A 21231-nucleotide genomic window follows, 5' to 3' on the forward strand; every position below is an offset into this window, starting at 1 on the left:
ATCAATTCAAGAAACGGCTTGTTGTTGTTAATAAGAGATCTTAACGTGGATTGTTTGATGGTGTTATGGTGGTTAGATGCTTCACCATACTAAGTCACCGATGCAAAGTTACTTACAGGCAGTTTCATCCAGTGCTGACAACAGAAGAGCTGTGGGTTGGTAGGGACTGTCCTTCATCTGACTCCGTATCTGCTCCACTTTTACCTGCCAAGGCCGCTCTGTGAACACACATTTATTTGACGTTCAACACATGTTTTCGACATCAGCAAAGCACTAATCACTTAATGGACGCAGCACTAACTGTCCAACATTTGGGATTCCATCCCAACAGCGATGAAGCCACATTATTTTAAATAAAACGTTACTAAAAAGCCTTGCTCTGTTTATTGTCCAGGGTATGTATACTGTAAGTGTGCGCACGCACACACACACTCTTACACATACACCATTTAGTTTATGATGCTCTCCATTTGTTCCATTTGTCTATGTCTTGACCATAAAGGCTAATAAGGCTGCTGGCGCCCCGACGACCTCCTTATCTGGAGTCTTTTCTATTCTCCTTAAGTTAGCAACTGATCTGTCAGCCGGTCATAAAGAACATCAACCGGCTGTTTTATTGTTGCGATTGTGGGGTGCTTTATTGCTTTCTGTCCAGTTTGTAAGTATTTACAAGCACATAGATAAAGGACACCACACAGGTCGTCTGGCAGACTACAGTGCAGACATACACAGAAAGACACTCACGTATGACTGTGTCCGGCAGGATTGTGAGGCTGTCGGGTGGGACAGGAGGTCTATTTGTCCACACTCGGTCCACCAGGTTCCCTGGCATGGACTTGAGGCTGCGATTACTTGACTCCAGACTGATGCTGTAGTCTTCCTGTGTTTCTAATGGAGGAAATTGCTGATGATAACACACACTGGACTGAATCAATCACGAGTAAACAGTCTGGGTGGCGTCTGCAGGCTCCATCAATAGTTTTCCATCAACATGGGGAAACAGTTCATTGATTCTAATTTGGAGTGACGGGACAGAGTGAGAAAGTAGAGACTTACTGAGGGAGAAGAGGAAGGGATCAAAGCCGATCTTGCCGCCCGGTGGAACCTCAGAGATGAGCCACTCCGCCACACTGCTGATAGATACTGGGGAGGATGAAAGGATCAACTTTAGAGTCTGTGACAGGAAAATCCAGGTGACCTTCCTATTCTGAATACTGTGATACCTCACCGCAGTATTCATCACGTTTTTTTTGTGTGGTAAATTGCTTCCTAATATGATTTGGATTGACAGAGCGCATCTGTAAGTCAGCATAACTAAATTGCAGTAGAACCAGATTATCCATTACAGTTTTTGGCAATATCACGATCATGATTCACCAAGCAGAAGTTCCTGCCATTAAGGAACCTTTGAGCAGGATCACTCCTCTAAAACGTTCATACAGCCAGCACTTTCCCGACACACACACCCAGACACGCACCCACACACAAGCACGCTAACTCACAGTCAGCATCTAAGTACAGGGTATTTCTGCACAGTGCCACTCACTCTCATTCACCACATGGAGACAATTTCTGGAACTATATTATCTGCCAAATAGAACCCGGCTATTATTATTTCTTATAGCACATTGAAAGCATCATGTGATGCTGTGAAGCCACAGATAGACATTCTGCTTTTTACAATTTGCTTTTTGACCCTTTTTGAGATCTACGTATGTGAAGTCTAGATTGAGATAATAAATGCCTAACTATCATGAATCTGTTTTTAGGCTATGCTTGAGTATTTATATACACCAAACAAAAATGCAATGACATTAGAAACATTCCACTCATTACACATCAACATTTTTAGGTTTAAAGGTGCAATGAGCAACATGTGAACACAGTGAAAGATATTTTTCTGGCCTGCATTCTGATTTTTTTTAAAAACTGTGTGTATCACCATCCGTAAATGTTACTGTAACAGAATTATGTCTTAAATTTGGACTACTTTGAGCTGTGGATTAATACACAGTCACTTGGAGAGGCCATCTGGGAGTTCTGGCAAGTGGCAGAGGGCCCAGGCCTGTTATGCCGCCACTGCCGCCAACACAAGGCAAGGCAGAGCAGTAGTAACAACGCCTCCCCAAGTCCCTCAGGTGGTCCCTTCTAATGTCGGAGGTCAAGCAAACATCAAAAAGTGCACTCATGGCAACTAAGAGTCACTTCTTAAATGGAAAATAAGGGCAACATAAACAATGTGGCTCAAAGTCATGGAGACAGACAGGGGTAAAAAAAGATCTTGAGTCATATGCTGCAAAATATTTTAAGATTATATGTTTTGTTCTGAATTTATTGATGATGGCAGCTAAACTTTGCTAGCTGCAGCTGCAGTGATGACATTCATAGTTTGACTGCCAACACCAGATGAGGAGCAGGCAAAAGCTTACAAGTGGACTGATGATTTAGAAGCTTCGTTAGGTCGGAGCGAACTGAGCAATATATCCCATAAATTGGTGGATTATCAGACATTATCAGAAAAGTGGGGCGGTCAGATGAAAAATATGGAAGCTGAATTTGCTCCCAGTCCAACACTTTAAACATTTAATAAAATGCAGTAAGTTGGAGAAGACAATAGCAGCAATCATGCTGAAACTACATACTCAGAGTGTTTCAGATTAAATGAAAACTTGATTTGAATATATATGAAACTTTATATTATGTGATATGCTTCTTCATATGTTGAGTTTTGTTCAAATGTCCCAGCATTTTGTAAAACAAATCATTCACTTCCTTTGTGTGTGAACTAGTTAAGATCCAGCAATGATAATCCCAGCATTTGTCAAGCTATTTTTGATGAAATTCTTGGAATATTTGATTGAAATCCAGGTTATTTGCGTTGTCATAACAAGTAATAACATCACGATTGCCCCACCATCCATTTCTAGCTCCCAGTTGCAGTCCATCTGTCTCTCAGCTTGGACCCAGTAGCGGCTGTCTGTCCAGAGTGTAGCCTTGGTCTGAGTAACCACGGCAGTGCCTGCAGAGAGGAAGGACAGCAACTGTGTTACAGAGAGGCCAGCGGTGACAGAGAATTACAAATGACTATAAATGTCAAGAGTTGACTTAGAGCAACGTGTGAAGGGCCAAATAATCTTGAAAGATGTGGGGAGACAGGAAGGTTAAGGTGTAGCACCCTGCTGATGTGTGATGGATTTGTAATCAGGGGGTGTCATTATATATCAGTATTCCACAGTTATACCTTCACACGTGACAGAAAGCTGCACCTGCACAATTCAAAGTCAGTCAACTAACATAGAACACGACTTTTTAAATGGAGTTTGGTGTAGCCGCAGCATGGTTTAACAGCACGTCCCTGCACTGTTATTGGTCTTCTGCTCCTTTCATCTATGAAAAAGCTGAGCACAGAAATATTTTTGATCATTAATTCATTGTTATTGTGTAAAACAGACCTCACGATTCACTGGCTTGCTAACAAGGCCACTGGTGCAGTGAAAGGCAGTGGTGAAACAAAGTGAACAAGAAACAGGCTGTATTGTGAGGATGTGGGATGAAAGTAGAGGAGCAGCGTGACCGCGGCACACAGACGTGGGGAGTTGAGTCACAGGGAGGAAGAGGACGAGGAGGAGGAGGAGGAGGAGGAGGAGGAGGAGGAGGAGGAGGACGAGGAGGAGGAGGAGGAGGACGAGGATGAGGAGGACAAGACAAGAGGCAGAAAAAGATTGTACCTGCAGAGCCTGTAAAGCCAGTCATGAAGGCCATCCTGGCATCTCGTGGTGCAATATACTCACTCTGCCAGAGAGATATTAATCAGCACCACACATGTATGAACCATGATGAATTAATTATAACGGTCAGCAGGCGTACCAGGTGAGCGTCTGTCCCAGGGATAATGTAGGCAGAGATCTTGAAGGAAAGCATTTGCTCTCGTAACTCCTGCAGTTGGAGGGTAGTATTTACTGCTGTGCTGGGGAGGTACTGAAACACAGAGAAAGACAGTGTGTGAAAAGTCTGATTAGATCTTTACGAACTGCTGAATCATCGCCTTCTGTATCTCCCACTCACTGTAATCATTTACTGCTGTGCATGTGCAACAATCATTAACTGTTGAAAACATATGTTTCACTACAGGAAAATCATTAGTGTGGTTCAACTATTTCATTTAATTCACGCAATGGTTTTCCAGTCATGTGTTGATCTTACTGGTGGAGACAGGGAGCAGTTCCTCTCAGTTCGCTCGTACACAGCAGCAGCAGCAGCAGCAGCAGCAGCACCAAGACTAACACCGGCCTTGTTTCCTGAAATAAGCAACACATGGTGACACAAGACCTTGGAGAGTGACACGTCATAAACACACTCTCACATCAGCAGACTCTCTTTGATTATCACGCATGATCATTTTAGACTTAGAGGCAGTTTGAGGAATCTGAGGACTCACGAGGACAGAAACATGCAGCTGTGCAAGATACCAAAGACATTAATTTGTCTCCAAAGAATCATTGTCACTGAAGATAAAATGAAAATTTTATGGGAAAAAAAATCCAGATGAGTAATCCAACACGCACAGGTGTAGATTACCATTACTATTGTCATTTTACAAGACTTAACCAAATATTTTCATGGACGTATGCTGCTTCCTGCAGAAAACACATAGTCAACACTTAAGTTTGTTCTTATAATTGTTCCCACTTCACATCTTCTCTCATCATCATTCAGTAGAATGATCTGAACTGAAACTCTTCACACACACAGCAGAGGCTTGATATCGCACTGAAGAAAAAGAGGAACTTTTACCTGCCAGCACCACTAGAGACAGAGCCAACATCCAGCCACAGGAAGGCATCTCTGCAGCACAAGCCCAACAGATCGGTACTCAGAGCAGGTGCTCCGCTGTGTATGCAGCGTACGCGGGTGTCTGGTGAGAAACTGTGTGGGTGTCTGCCAGTAAGTGCATGACTGTCCTCTCTCTCCTCCTCCTCTGCCATCTCTCTATCGCCTCTCCCTGCGGCCCTCTGATAGGAATCACGTGAAGTGGCTTTGGGGGGAGGATCTCAGTGCTGCTCTCAAACATTTCTTTGCTTCCTGACCTACAATATAATGTGCAGAGCCACTGTGACCACCCACCTGTTTTCTCCAGGCTTCTGATTGAGTTTCTTTTCCCCTCTTTATTGTGAAGCAACTCAAAGGCTGAGGGTTAGAATTATCCAGCGAGATGTGCAACCATCCAGCAGATTATCAGATGAAATCATGTTTGGACTGTTTCTATTTTAAAGTGAGGGATGCCAACGCTGCTTTCATACAGGCCGTGGTGTGAAATACAACACAGATAAGGAAAGACGTGGAGAAAATTTTAGATTGTGCCTGCGAATCATCAGACATTTGCATATGAACCAGCATCTCCTTGTAATCCCTTCCCATATCAAATGCTGTCGTTATTAGAATCCTCGCATTAAACCAAATATGTGTGCCACTTAACCGACAAGAGACGAAGGGGGTGGAGGAGGAGGAGGAGACGGAACAGCGGGTGAATAGGTTTTTCACAGCAAGACGTACATCTGGCTGACGTATAATATTTGTATCGTCTTATTTGACTAGAATTTACTCAACTTCCATTTAGTCTTTTTACTGATCCTTTGGCGAAACGCTGTGCATTCATTTTTGTAATAACTACTGTGTGCTGTTGATTAATTAATAACGTTTAAAAATGATTCATTTAAAGTGCTGTGGTATTTTAGTTATGTCAGGCTCTGTATCTCTCTGTAAAATATGAGGTGACTTCTAACATATTACACTTGAAGTTCTATAAAAAGCTTGGGTGTGGAATCTATGCAGACATGATGAAATATCTTAAATCTCCACTGTTATATCAAGATCAGGCTCTTGAAAGCAAACTCCACATGGTGGAACGTAGTTCATATAAAGAATTGCACAATAGCGTCTGATATAAAATACAAAAAAAAAACACAGATTGACTCTCTCTCACTCTCATGTTTTGGTGAAAGAGGAAAACAGATCAGCTGTTTAAAATACCAATGACAGTTAAATGTAATGTAAGTTTTGAAAAAAATTATAAAATATATTTGGTTATTTCAACTGGATGGGACACGACATCCATATAAATTTCAAGAAACCAGAAGACAACAAAATGAGCACAAAAAAAACCCCAGACAAAAATAAATGATGACAGTAATTATAAATCCCCAAAGGAAATAAAGTGAATTATTATCAAAGGGAAGCTACAACAAATGTAACAACAAATTAGTTGTGCAAGCGAATGTAAGTGTAAAAACACTGGATATACTCAGGTCAGTCAAAGGGAATTGAAATCTATAAAAAATAAAATACTGGGGGTCATAAAGGCTACATGTGCTGTTTCTGTTCTGAGCCTACGATCAAATATGGCGCCGTGCCAGCTCATGCGGTTGGTAGCAAGGTGTATGATGAAATTACAGCACAAACTTTATCCGCACGTTTTAGTGAACTCAGCTGATCCTCACGCATTTGGCATGGATCGAACAACTGAGGGACACGTGACTGCTCATGAACCTGTGATATGAACACAGGTCAGGGAGCACTGGCTCAGACAGATTTATAAGCGACTCTGGAGTCATTCTGGCCTGCCATGGTACAGATCTGGGGTGTAATAACCCTAATAACATAAGTAGTGGGCCTGAGTGTGTGATGACTGTTTTGCTAGGGTTGTTGCTGCCTTGTGTAGGTGTCATTTGTTGTAAAACAGATCTTGATGTAGTCAGAGCTCAATTTTAATTTTTTTGGCCTGTCCTCTGATGTCAAAGTCAATTTGGACGAAGTGAACAAAGGAGAGAAGGAGCTTGACTCTGGGACTAAACGCCTGAATGCCTCTCTTTCAGAAATCCCTTGAGTTGCTGCAGTAGTTGATGCAAGAGTCATTCAGAACTAACTGAAAGGAAGTTTTAGTAAAATTGTCGTTTGCCTTTTCATGTAGCAACCACACCACTTATCTGATGATGGCGTGACATGTCTGGATTGATTCCCACTAAACTGGGCATGTTCACAGCTCCTTGACTGCTATGACTCATATCTTTTGGTCTTTCTCTACTGTGGCTGTCGTTTTTGTTTTAAACAGAAACATCTTCACAAGTATGAAATGGACTGACTTCTATCTGGTTCATTTTTTTTCAAGTAAACACTTGTAAACATATTAACAACATAATCATAAGGGTGTCAATGTGTGTATCGGCTTGAGAGACTGTTATCAGCATTATTAGGGGGTGAGATCAGGGAGGAGCTGCAGCTGCTGATGCTCTGTTGAGGATTCTGAGAAGAAGCAACAGATGTGGGATGCCGGTCTTTTATAAGACACACAGGCTGTGTTTGTGTTTTGGAGGACGTCACGGAGCTGGCCCTCACTGGCAACTGACCAAATACATGTCCGGCATGGAAGAGTCTAACGTCCAGCTAGAGGATGATCTGGCACAGAGGCACTAGCTTCTCTCCATGCTTGGTACTGTATGTAGAAGAAGCTAAGAGGATGATGCACCGTATACACATCAGGAGAGGAAATGACACATTATTTCTCCTTTGCTACAGCCGCTGTTGTCCAGATGTGAAAGCAGCTGTGATGAGAAGGGAGGGGATCTAACCAAACTTTATCTCAGCCTTCTTCTCTGTCTGCTCTATTCCGTAAGACCAACTGTTGGAAGAAATCATACCACTGCTGACTGTCAGAACTTGTCGTCAACACACTGGATGCTCCTGAATGCTGGTGATCTTGCACCCTGGATAAACCGAGGATGTATGCAAGTGTAAATGAGCGAAGGCAAGACTGTGATATGGGAGAAAAAATATGAAAAAAGAAAACACTCACTATATAATATATTGTTAATGACAATAATCATGACATTCAAAACATGAAATACTGATATCATGTTAAGAAAGAAATATATATAAAATAAAACACATAACCCAGTGCCAGTAGTTCATCATGTTTCATGCTCCAACATACTTGTACTCCTCATAGGCCCAGTCTGTGTGTGTGTGTGTGTGTGTGTGTGTGTGTGTGTGTGTGTGTGTGTGTGCGTGCGTGTGTGTGTGTGTGTGGGGGGGTGTCTGGTGTCATCGAGCCAGCAAAACTGATGATTTCTGGTGATTTGTTCACCAGAAATGCAGTTGCCCCCACAGCTCACAACTCTGGTGCCAAATCCTAATTTAGGCTGGGCAAGAGATTGGATATACAGCAAAAGAGTTGTCAGTCACAAGGCCCACATGTAGCGATGGACTGTGATTATGTTTCTGGAAACCCACACAGACATGGGGAGAATATGTGAACGGCAGGTTTGAACAGAAGCTTGTTGCTAACACTGCTAACAATGATGATCTCACAAAGCAGAACTTGGAAGTCTCATAAACTTTTATTTGCCAGGGAATTTATTTTGGGCAATTATCCAAAATCAAGAGAGTCGAATGCTCACTTGCAGGTTGGCCTTAAAAAAAAAAAAAAAATCCCTCATCCCTGCGGCACTAAGTAGGAGTAGAGTAATAATGGAATACTCACAAGAATGTTCAGTACATGTACACACAAATAAGTCAGCTATGTGTGCATTTCATTTTGGAAAAATAGGAAACCCCAACTTAGCTGGCTCAGTAAAGCTTGTTTTGACCTTGGACCAGGCTGTATTACAGAAAGAGAGCGACAACAATGACCAACAGCTGTTAATGTTTAGCCAACATCTGTCATTTTGCTCTGAAGCAGAAATGTGTATATGGGTCAATAAATCTAGTTATTGGTTATGAAATGCGTTCAATTAGCATAGTTCCTAGATAACGCAAGATAGCAAAAGAGAAGTGGATGGATGTGTTGTAAAAAGAATTACGTAACTTTAGGGCTATAAGCTGCTCATGGAGTTGCGGCTAAAAATGTCTGCAGACTCTTAAGAGTCCTTTAAGGATGTCGGTTATTGAGTTTTACATTTGCATGGTTACACTCACTTGACATAGCCACTGCAACTACGCTGCAAAATGTTGTTCGTACAGTACTGTTGAAGCTTCACCTCCAAAGCAGCACCTACATGTTGAGTTTGAATCTAAATTTAGAAATCTAGAAGTACGGCGCACCTTTCTGACTAAATGTGGTCACAGTCTAGAGTCATACTTTTACCAAGCCGGTTCCACGTGAGTTGGCGAACTAAACCAAGGAAGACTGGCTCCCAATGGACCACATGTTACATTTCACTGAAAATGGTCAATAGTCAATGGTTCATATATTATTTAGGGGCCTGCATATAAAGCAGTTTGATGGCACATGTTGGATGTAGACAACAAGAATGTGACACAAGCAGCCCTGCACCAACTGACCAGTTGGGGGTGTAAGAGCTCTATTGCTGTATCCACAAAGCACAATTTACAAAAGCACCTTGAGCAGATGCTCCCTATTTTCAGTGCGCACCCCTGGTTTCTACAGCTGCAACTGGATTCAGAGTCTCTGAATAAATGCATGTAACTGTAAACATTTTCAAAACAAAGCCCCAAATATGGAAGAGAAATAGATCGTACACTGATCAAGCAATAACTGAATCAAAAATATATATAATTAAAGAAAAGGAATTTCACAGTTTCAGTATTGCATCTAAATTTTAAGCTACATAACTTATTAGATAAGAGAGCAATACTACATTAGAGTATTTAAACTCAGGAATGATAGATTATTAAACTGTTTCCTATCATTGCAAAAAAAATTACACAATTGCTCCATCAAAGGCATGGCCTTTCTGCAGTATTGTTTTTGTTTTTTTTTTGTCTGCCTAGATCAGAGGTTCTCAAGCTTTTCAGCTGATGCCAAAAACAAAGGTGTGGGACACTTCCAACTCCCACTTTCTCCAAAGTGTGACAGGACTAATGGGTCTTTACAAAAATAGCAACATTTAAATTTATTCAAAATTGAATAAGTAGTTGTAGTTTTCTATCTCACGTCAACAGCAAATTACTGCAGAAGTAGAGATCATCTTGTGATCCCCCATCTGTATCTTGCAAAGGGGGGGGGGGGATCTTAGCCCCCATCCTTAGATTGCTTGGAGGACTGAGATGTACATGAGGTGTCCATAAGGTCTTTATGCTCAAAAGCTAAGTGCTGAGTCTTGCACACGCACACACAGTCCCACAAAGATGTCTAACCAAAATAACATCGACCGCCAGGGTAGAAAAAAGCGCAACACCAACACAGTCCTTTTATCATGATGCCATGATACATCAGTAACAAAATGCAGCAGATCCAACACTTTTTCCACCACAAACCACCAACAAGTTAACAAGCATGAAGCATATAATTGGGGCACAGCTGCAGCCTTGGGCTGTATGTTGATTTAGTGCTGAACCCGGGGACATTACCAAACATAACCACAAGGGGTCACTAATGCTGAACCTATCCACCTTGCAGCTCTCTCCAGTCTCAGTGAACACCCTGTTCTTCAAAAAGCTTGCTCCATTATCTGTGCATTCATTCATAATTTCCATCGACTGGACCTGACGCCATGTGTGTGTGTTTGTGGATTGATTTAGTTGTTTGTGTGTGTTTGTGTGCCGTTGGAGCTTAGTGATGAGGCACAAATGTATGGGCCAATATTAATAAGTGGTAGCCCTGGCAACAGTGTGGAGCGTGTGAGTCAGAGCTCAGGCTGAGGGGAAGGCAGGGCACCGTGGCCGAACATGGATGCTCCGTGAAAACCACCTCTAAGTCTGGCTGTCAACACCACCTGTGTCTGAGGAGGGACCCTTTCAATCTCACGTCAACAGCAAATTACTGCAGAAGTAGAGAATTCAAAGATATTTTGAGCCCTTTATATCAAAACATACCAAACACAAGGTTTTCTTTTTTATTTATCTTTTTTGGACCAGGAAGGTCAGATTGGTATAGCAAATCTTCTCTACCACAGCATCTTGGTGAAAATGGGCAACAACAAAAAAAAGGACATGAATCATCAAATTACAGTTAACAAAAATTCAAATTGTGTTATGATGTGGGTGCATTTTGTGTCAAGATCATTTTAGCTGAATGCAATCTCATAACCCATCTGCTACTGTCTGCAAACAACTTAGCTTTGAGGTTATTTTTATTAATTTGTTTGTTTTGAAAGAGCTAGTTGTAGATGTCGTCTCTCAACTTTAGTCCTGTGTCTGAAACTGCTATTGAACTGTAAACTATAATCAGAAAAATGGAAAAGGAACTCTTGGCCTGGATGTCCTCTAGCTACAGTAAACCCTGAAATTTGTCTGTAGTCTTTGGAGGTTATTTATAAAAATCAATAGTTTCCAAGACTGGATCTTTTTTAAATGTTTTTTAAAATGTTTTATAAGTGACTATTATGGTTGCTGAAATGGGTATAAATCCGTTAGAGTGCTACAGACAGTAGACGCTGGCCCCAGATTCCTCCTGAAACAACACACGAGGTTGTCTGGAGGGAAAAAAAAAAAACTTAAGAGACAGAGAGAGAAAGGTCATGAAAGCACACAAAGAGTTCATTAGTAGTAGTCATATCTTGCTACACAGTCGTATCAAGTGGTTAGTGATCTCAGTCACGTATGCACCAGTGTGTACTGCTGCATGCGTGCAGTCAGTCTCTCCTTAGAGTCAATAACAAGTGGCCGAGTTGGGGTCACCCACTTCCAAAGGCCAAAACTGCTTTTGTGTGCTGTGTCACTTTAGAGGCCCGAGGGAGCTGATAACAATCCCAGATTACAGCCACAAACATACATAGATTTGCTTGTTGCAAATTTTATCTGGAACGTTTCCTGACACCAGGGTGGGAGTTTCTTAATGAATAACAACAGCTGCAAATACCCCCCCCCCTTTTTTTTTTTTTTTTTGCTATGAGAGAAGAGTACTGTCTATGTTGGCACATGTTTTACTGTGTATGAACATACATGTAGGTGCTCATAAAACCAAGATGTTTTTTACAATCTTACTGATTTCTGCTGTTCATTAATAGAGAATAGCATCTGCCTATTATTTAATACATATCTACAGTATCAATGATCTGTAATATCCGGTTAGATTGTTACCTCCTGAAAAACTACCTTTGCTTCTTGTTGCTTTACCTCTATCTATCAATATTCTCACTGTTAATTGGGAATAATTATGTGTTGGGGCATTAGAAGCTTTTATTAAGTTCTGAATATTCATCATGACAGGATATATAATATGATACAGAGTTGTATTTCTGATCAGCCGGCGAAGGTAAATCTACTATCTATATTCTTTTAGCTGTGCCTTGTTGTTGTTCTGTGTGTCTCCTTGAGCACTTGAGGAAAATATTCCCTTCATCTGCTGAAAGCTCTTCTATGTTTGCAAGCTTACTGAGCTTTTCCAGTAGAAAGTATAGCTGGAGACGTGGTGGCTGGAATGAGACTGTGCAGTGGGCCAGAAAACCAAAATACACCAGAAACGTCTCACGGACTGAGTCTCTTGGATCAATATGAACAACTCCCTCCACATACAATATAATATTAAGATACACTATGAAACCAAGATTATTGATTATTTGTTCCTCAGATTATTAAAGCAAAAACAAGGTAATAGAAATGGGAACCTACAGCCACTATTTCTGGGTAAACCTTTAAGATCATGTGGCACAGTCACATATGTTTCTTCAATTTTGTAGGCTGGGACTGCCTGATTGATCTGATCTGATTGATATTTAAGATTTCTTTTTGGAACATATTTAAAAGGAGATAAGCATCGCAAACATATGTCACGTTTGAAAAAAAAAAAAGTAACTCCTTTTCATCAGCCTTGAAGAAGCCCAACATCTTGAAGACATCAGGAGATTTCAGCACCAGCCATTTTACTGTGATCTTCCCTATAGCTTTACAACACAATGCATAGTTTTTGGTGCTTTTGTCTGCGAGGGATATCTCCTCCTCTCCTTGTGTTGACAAAGTGATGTTAAATAGAACTGTGGGCCCAAGTGAAACCAGATTGTTCAGAGAGATACGAGGAAGCTGGAGATAAGTGGCAGTTAATCAGACAGTGTTGGAAGACACAAGATTGCAGCCAGAGATTCACATTCACAGCAGGAGTAGCACCTTTCTGCAGTAGCAACCAGGAGAGTTATAGCCTCGGTGAAAATCTGCTCTCTGTAATGTGCTGACGTTTTCATTGTATCACCATTTACCACTGTCAGGATGTGCATGAGAGCCACAGCGATCATGACATTCACAGTAGAAGACCGGGCCAATTTTACTGACACAAGCGCAGGTGCATGTGCTGTGGTGGTGTCTCCACGTGCACGTTAATTGGTTGGGTGACATGAATTAAAAGCAGAGAAAATGTCATTGGCTTCCTGTCTTTAATCCAGTCACAGTGCTCCTGATATCAACGGCAGAAGCAAACACACTGACCATGAACAGCATACAGTATATGAATGTTTTTATACAAAGTAGATCCCGACAACATATCATTGTTTTGTTCATAAAGTTTTTGTTTGGAACACGTTTCAAATTTGCCATTCTTTAATTCAGCCTTATTTGCAATGATGGGCACGGCTGTCTGCAGGCGCTTGCCCTCGGAGGATCTGGGGAACAGACCTGTTCCGAAAACATTGAGCAATGTTTTACTAGGTTTTTGTTTTAAAGATCATCCATCGTCATCTTCCGCTTATTCCTACACATTAAGGGTCGCGGGGGGGGGGGGGCTGGAGCCTATCCCAGCGTCAACGGGCGAGAGGCAAGGTTCACCCTGGACAGGTCGCCAGTCCATCGCAGGGCCAACATAGAGAGATGAACAACCATTCACACTCACACCTACGGTCAATTTAGAGTATCAATCAGCCTCGTCCCCAATTGCATGTTTTTGGATGGTGGGAAGAAGCCGGAGTATCCGGAGAGAACCCACGCAGACACAGGGAGAACATGCAAACTCCACACAGAAAGATCCCGTGCCCGAGCCGGGACTCGAACCCGGAACCTTCTTGCTGTGAGGCCACAGTGCTGACCACTGCACCACCGTTTTAAAGATCATGATTCTTTCAAACAGTTTGCAACAGGCTTTAAGGTACATTTTCTTTCATTTTGAGGGTGTGTCAGCAGTGATGCTTGTATTAAACCCACGGTATAAAAACAATAATTGGGATTACTCATTATCCAATAAAGACCACTGTCGTTCAGTCAGGATGAACGCTTGAAATAATTCCTCCTCCTGTCCTCTCCCTGGACGGCAGCATTCTATTCTAATGAAGACCGCACGAGTGTGGACTCTAACGATGAGTGTGTTTTCCAATGCAAACACATATTCAAACTATTGTCATCAGGATCGACATGTTCTTCAAGTAGAGGAATACTGTCTAAGTCAATCTGACCCAAATTGTTGGACAGATCATTCGGCTACCATGGTTACGAAAAAGAAACTCATAGTTGAAATGAAACCCAAGAAAAATGCAGTCACAGTAGTATCTTTCATTTCAGCAAGATAAATGATATTCCAAACCAAACCTGTCTGAGGAGATGATGATATAAAATAGACTTTGAACTTTAAAGCAGGAATGTAGATAGAATGACATGAGATTTTAGCCAGTAGCTGATGATGGAGTCCTGAGTGTGATTGCTTGTCAATTCAGCTGCAGATGAATGAGCCGGCTGGCTTTGATGCTGCAGCAGGTCACATGCCTGCTGTCCCTGCGTGTGTGTGTGTGTGTGTGTGTGTGTGTGTGTGAGGTAATGGGGAGTGAGATAGTGAGAAATACTAGGATTACAAGAAGGTCGGGAGCTGTCAGCCGAGATGGATGCAAGACACACAAATTTAAACACTCTGAGATGGAGGGGTTTGAGTCCCGAGGCGCCAATACTTGTCTTACCAATACCTTGACACACGTGTTTGGATGTAAATGTACATGAACACTCACCCACTGTAAAACAGATGTATGCATACCTGCGTGCATGCACACACACTTACACAAACTGCCAACACCCTACTGGGCTGCGCTCCAATCAGCAGGATTAATGAAGAGGTATCACATTTTACAGTAAAACAGCATGTGGGGCTCTAGGGAACAAATGGCTAGAGTCTGCAATTCCTCAAGTCTGTCTTCAATAATGTAAAAGCGTCTTAGATAGCATGGTTCAAGGCAATTTGCAGAACTTTGTGGCACAGTTGAGTTATGTTCCTCAACATGACCATCAAGTGCAATCTGTTACTTTCTGTAGACTCTCATGAATACTGTGTAAGTACTGAACTGTTGAGTAGAGGCATGATGGCATCGTATGTCAGAGGATATTTGCTGGGGGAAACCAGGACCCTTTAAGAAGAAGAAGCAGCAAATACTTAACAGTGACGCACTTAAAATGATACTTCACCCAAAAACGCGCGTTTTGCCTTTCAAGTAATCAGAAATTTATGTCTTGGGTTCACAAAGACTTGTTTTCGGTGCTGCATCATTTCTTTGTGAATCCAAAATGAAGAACTGCAAAGGAACGATTGCACCAAACCCTGAAATGAAATCAAAGTTTAAGTGGATTATCGAGTATACAGCTGCAAAAACAAATGTGGATTATGCTGGATGATGCACTTGAAAGTTTTAAAAAAAGGATATTTTTGGACAGTTTTGTTGTTGTTAGCAGCTGGAGGCTTTAAGTCACCATTAAATTCAAGCTAACTATGTGTGGCTGGCTAATTCTACATTCTGGAATCAGTGATGCATCGGGGCAAAAATGTCTTGAAATGTAAAACACACTTAATGGATGAAGTATCGCAGACAACCCGCTTGAGAAGCCTCAATGGTAACATATCAAAAGAATACTGTCCACAGACAGCATTTTGTATTGTGGTGAACCTGACTGAGGTTGAAAACACACTATTTTGGGTTTGTTTGACAATAAGTGTTCCCACATTGAAACGGTAATTTTGGGAAATGAGATCGACGTTGGTTAGACGCAGACTGAGGTCAGCGCACAATTACCAGAACCACTGAAGAGGAAATGGTAAACTTTTGAACTGGTTCTCTCAGAAAGTTAAATCCAAGTTGTTCTTGTGTACTTGATTTATATTAAAAAATTGTTGCTTCCCGGAGCTCCTGTCAAGGGCACGACTGTCAATCCGCATAGCTGTAAAAAGCTGGCTGAGACGAGTGCAGCTGGTGAGGTGCCGGCATGTTTGGCTGGATAGCAGCGTGTGCTCAGTGTGAGGTGACAAGAGTCTGGTTCCAGTGCTCTGGGGCTCTGGACACTCACCAGGGAGACTTGTTTTGCCTCCATTTTTTTAGTGTCAAATTCCAAACCGCTGAGGGAATAACCCAACTGGTAGCAGGCGAGAAGAGGAACATATCAGTACAGTAGATGAGTGGTATTGTAGCAGGTTTATCTTGATAAAAGCCTGATAAAGACTGGAGTGAGTGTATGACATGTTAAGAGTGAGCAGAGCAGTTCTGCACAGGTCCGACTAATCCTTCGTTATCAGAGTGTTTGACTTGAGTCGGGATGAAAGCAGAAGAGATTTGGATTGTGTGAACAAACAGTGTGTGTGTGAATGTGATTTGCAGTCTGGACACTATGGTGTGTCAGATAACAGGTTAAAGCAAAGGTCAAACTATAAAGGAACGATCACTGACCCAGATAGGGAGTGTGAGAGCACCAAATCTGAGTGATATCAACTTCAGGTCAGGAAAGTCAATGGGAGTGAGGCTCAGAAATGTCAGAGGATATTTGGAGGATTGTCTGTCCTCTCCACTCTGATAGGCTGGCAGGCTGCAGCATTTGAGGCTCTCTTTTAAATGCAAACATCAGCGTGTTGTCGGTGATGCTGAGCTAACACACTGATGTTTATGTAGTATTATTTTTGCACTGTCATTTGCCTATTTATCAGTGATCAATGTTCAATGATTATGATACAATCATACTTACACATTACAATAAGCATGAAACACAATCGTTTGATGATGCAAATGTAAATAACTTGGCAAATGTTTGGTTGTGAAAAACAAAAAGGCTTTTGAATAATGTTACTTCTTCCCTGATGACAGAAATCAACAAAGACAGCGGAAGCATGTCTGTGGCAATCTCATAGTTGATGAGATGTTACAGTCTGAACCAAAGTTGATGAACTGATTTTGCCATCTGCAGAGCCAGCATGTATCAGGGATATGACTCTTTCAGTCACTACTCAAGGGTCGTTGACCTTTGGTGAGTGTTGGAATATTAATCCAACAGTCACCATCGGTTCTTGCTCTGGAAATCCCACCTTCTGTGTTGCTCCCTGTTGTTTTATAGCATGACAAGCTAGCTTGTCCAGATCCTATACAAATTCAATTGTCATTGTGAAGGTACATCGCTGCCTTCTGGTGGAAGTAACACATTACTTCAAGGCACATCAGGTTAAAAAAAAGAAAAATGCATACGCTATTTAAGAGAAGACAAATCTTTTGACAAATGAAAGGTCATTTAAATCTTCTAAAATCGTGACCCATCTGTACTTAAAACATGACAAGGTAGACACTCTTGTAACAATTAGTTTTTGGGTTTTTTTTGGAATGTCAATAATGTTGATACCATCCATCCATCCTACTGAGCCCCACATTGCCCCTGATGGCCCTGCGACAGACTGGCGACCCATCCAGGAGCAATTAGAGGTTCAGTATCTTGCTCAAGGATACTTTGACATGGTCACCTGGAGAAGTGAGGATCGAACCAGTGACCTTTCAGTTGCTAGACTGCCACGCTACCTCCAAGCCATGCTGCCCCCCTAATATTGATAACATTAAATGTAAAAAATGGTGTTTATGTGTCATGTGTGTTTGAAACTACTTCAAATAAATAGTTTTAAACGCTTACACTCCTGAGAGACAGGAAATACATTTTTACTAAGAGGAAGTCCTTGGAAATGGCATTGTTTCATCTGACATTAAAGGTGGAAAATGACGGCATGTACTTCTTACAATATTAAGATGCAGGGGGGCATCTCTGCAGCTCCAGAAATAGCAAAAGCAAGAATCGACATGGTTTCAAAACAATGCACCGCTCACAGGGCTCCATCAGACTTCCCCTGGCTGATAATCTGAGCTATTAATGACGTCCGGAGGCCAGAAAGGGGCGGTGAAGTCAGGCGAGAGCAACATGGTCCACAGGAAGGTATTGACTTAGGGGACCAAAAGAAAACACACAAATAAGCGAGTCAGTAAACAGGAAAATGCACAGAGGAAGGCACCTGGCTCAAGTGCATGGTGCCTTCAGGGACCTGGGACACACTCCGGCTCATGTTGTGTTGTTTCCTATTGATTCACAGGGTTTCCTCATTTCCGTACATCCGGCGTGTGTGTTTGTGAGTGTGCATTTGTGTTTGTCATTGAATCTGTCATTGTGTCAGCTTGTTTATTCAACTATACCTATAATTGGTTTCATTAATTGCACTCAGGGATTTGCTCTGTTTTTATCGTGTAGGATGTTGCAGTGTGCGGAGGAATGCCATTGTGCTCTCTAATCTTCACGGATGGCCGAGTGATCAAATATAAACACACGTGCTCCCGGAAATCACACAAATGTGACTCAAATCCTGCAGCTTGATTAGAAGTGGTTATACTTCAATTTCACAAATCTTTAATCATGGATATGTTTGAAATAAATTAAAGACAACACCCTGGAATCAAACCAGGAAAAGTTTAACAAGAACTAACGGGAAGCATCTGCTGAGGTTAAAGACCAATGGTTCTGCTTAGTTTGGCTACAATCAATATTCTTATAAAAACAAATGTGTAAATGGAAAAAGAATTCTAAGTTATCAACCAAAGCTGCAATCTCCCGATCAGCATCATTAGGCACCTCTGAAATGGTTTCCCAGCCTATAGCATTTTCTTCAGGTTTAGTGCCTGGGCTCTGTCACGGTGTGTCAAGGCCATATTTTATTCAGTTGTCCAACTAACAAGCTTTTGCTGGAACCCATAGCTTCTATTTTAATCAATACAGCTTGTGTAGGACACAAAGTGGCTTTTAGGCCGGAGGTTCTCAGTTTTAACCCTTGTGCAGCCATGTGTTGAGCTCTGAGTTCCCGACATGAGTGATCCTACCTGCCCTACGTCATGACTGATGGCAGTTAAAGAAAATATTAAAATATGTTGAACAGAGCAACACAAAAACAAGAGAAATGACTTTATGGTGAATTCCAATCAAAAGTGAGGTGATATTCATGTTAATAATGTACTTATTTTTCATTTGAGCACCGCTGGATGTACTGATAAGCTGATTTGACCACACATGAACTTGGTCACAGGAGTTCTTCACATGAAATATCCAGCTACAGAAACGATGAGAATATATCAAGAGCTTCAGTTCAACTTTTGACACCAAAATATTGCACAGCCCATGTCTGTACACCCAGAAGCTCATAATGAGCTTGTGAGAGGATTAGCAGGGTGCCTAACTTAACCTCCTGACCTCTCAAAATAAGGCCTCTGCAGTACCACCAATAGACAAGTGCAAAAGAAGAAAAAGAGCCAGTCACCTCTCAGTTGCAGGGGCTTTTGCCTTGTCTCCACAAATTCCTCTTTCCCTCTGACACTTGTAAACTGCTCCACCATAGCCGGCTCTGACCTCATTATAAAAGGGACTACATGTCAAACCCAGCCAGTCAAGTTGGGCCATTATACGCACTGGTTGAGGGTTAAGCTGCGCTCCAGCAAACAGTGAAACAGAGCTGAAGCTGCTGTCACAGGGGGCTTTAAGTCCATGAGCTGCTTTTTTGATGCAGATATGATGTATTTGGAAAGCAGGGACAGACTTGAGGAGGGAAAATGCTGCCAATTCTCGTTTTATTTTCCTTTGCTTGATGAAAATGTAAAGCCTTATTATTACCCTCCATGAAAACTGCCATGCTATACGAAATAGATAATGAGGAAAGTTGGCGACAAACTTGGAGAGGCAGCCACAGCACCTCAGACTGAGGATGAACTCCAGTGATGAGTCACAGTTTTATAACAAAAGAAAACACGTCTGGTATTCATTACTGAATAGAGTGAGGGCAGAAAAGAGCATACCATGTCTTTGTTTGAGCTTAAATACAAACACCAATGTTATAAATCATTCCACCATTCAAAAATCTGACACTCCATAGCATATATTAAAGCTACAAGCAAAACGACCACTTTTATTTGATAAAATATGTCACTTTAGACAGATATCATTATGATTTATGTGAAATTCAGCCCATACGTTGACTTTAGGCACTAACTTTAAGACCTTTCTTGGAAGGAGAATAAAAACAAACCCCTGGGCGATGAGACCCTGCTGCTGCAACTCTGTCATGTGTAGGACTTTTATGGGTGTCAGCGGTGACCAATGGAAAAATGGAGCCACTGAAATCAACACGCACACACGGACCTCAGCAGACACACTATCCAGTCTACCCGTTAGTTCAAACACTGTTTTCTCCCCACACTGATGACAAAGGCTATTTATAGGACATGTTGGCCGTGTTATCATTGAGCTATACCTTTCACTGTACCCTTATCTAGCGTTTAAAATGATAGAAACAACCCCCATTTCCAGCCTCTATCACAGTGAACAAGTGTTATTTTAGCCTTTGTAGTTGCCATGTCATAGCAAGCCGAGCATTGAAAATATTACTGGGGAGGAAAAGGACAATGAATGGTGCATCGTGGTTTCATTGATGCCGTACCAGCAGGCGTGTATTCGAATGTCTTTTTTTTCCTCTCCGCCTGCAGTGTTGGTTGGTTCACTTCCATGTCATCGCTCATGTCACTCTCTCCTGACACGCTCCAGTGTCTCTAACTGTTACCCTCTAAATCTTGAGCTCTCTAAATCTCATTGTATCGTTTATGCCATTTCCACTGGTCATACATCAAAACTAAAGTAAGAAGCCTGTTTTTTTTTCCCCAAAAAAAGTACAAGTACTTTTTCTTAAAAAGGGTAAAAATAAAGTAGTCAAACAAAGTACACATATGATCATGGCGTATTTTTTGTTATTAACTTTAGGTTGTTGAAAATTGCTGGATGTAAAAAGTTGAACTGAGCAATCCTCCACACATATCAGTGCAGTGTGTGTGTGTGTGTGTGTGTGTGTGTGTGTGTGTGTGTGTGTGTGTCTGTGACCAATGTGCATTTGTTTGGACTTGATGTGTAATGTAGACTAATAAGGAGAACTGTAATCACTGTGTTGCTTGCATGCAAAACCCCTGAGCGACCTTGTAGGAAAAATATTGTGTATAATAATAATAATAATGATCCTAATATTCATAATAATAATAATAATATCTTCTT

General features: G+C 41.6%; 1 protein-coding gene across 3 annotated transcripts in view; it reads right to left on the reverse strand.

Annotated features, from left to right (window-relative positions):
- xpnpep2 (X-prolyl aminopeptidase (aminopeptidase P) 2, membrane-bound) overlaps window positions 1-21231 on the reverse strand; it is a 93125-nt gene that overhangs the window by 10062 nt on the left and 61832 nt on the right. Inside the window, exons 1-8 of one of the 3 annotated variants that reach the window (XR_015118928.1) lie at window positions 4795-4946; window positions 4204-4298; window positions 3868-3978; window positions 3729-3792; window positions 2915-3019; window positions 1057-1143; window positions 745-888; window positions 117-218 (exon numbers count right to left, since the gene is read on the reverse strand). Coding sequence is in view for 2 of the 3 variants with exons in the window: in XM_086221958.1 (XP_086078084.1) it covers window positions 117-218; window positions 745-888; window positions 1057-1143; window positions 2915-3019; window positions 3729-3792; window positions 3868-3978; window positions 4204-4298; window positions 4795-4843 (757 nt within the window). In the remaining variant the exon portion in view is untranslated. Of the gene's footprint in view, window positions 1-116; window positions 219-744; window positions 889-1056; window positions 1144-2914; window positions 3020-3728; window positions 3793-3867; window positions 3979-4203; window positions 4299-4794; window positions 4947-21231 lie in introns of those variants that run through there. The other 2 variants (XM_086221958.1, XM_086221960.1) reach the window with 2 other exon arrangements.

The sequence above is a fragment of the Aulostomus chinensis genome, chromosome 13 (assembly GCF_037954235.1).
Source record: "Aulostomus chinensis isolate RoL2024-O1b breed Wild chromosome 13, RoL_Achi_v1.0, whole genome shotgun sequence".
Classification (NCBI taxonomy): domain Eukaryota; kingdom Metazoa; phylum Chordata; class Actinopteri; order Syngnathiformes; family Aulostomidae; genus Aulostomus; species Aulostomus chinensis.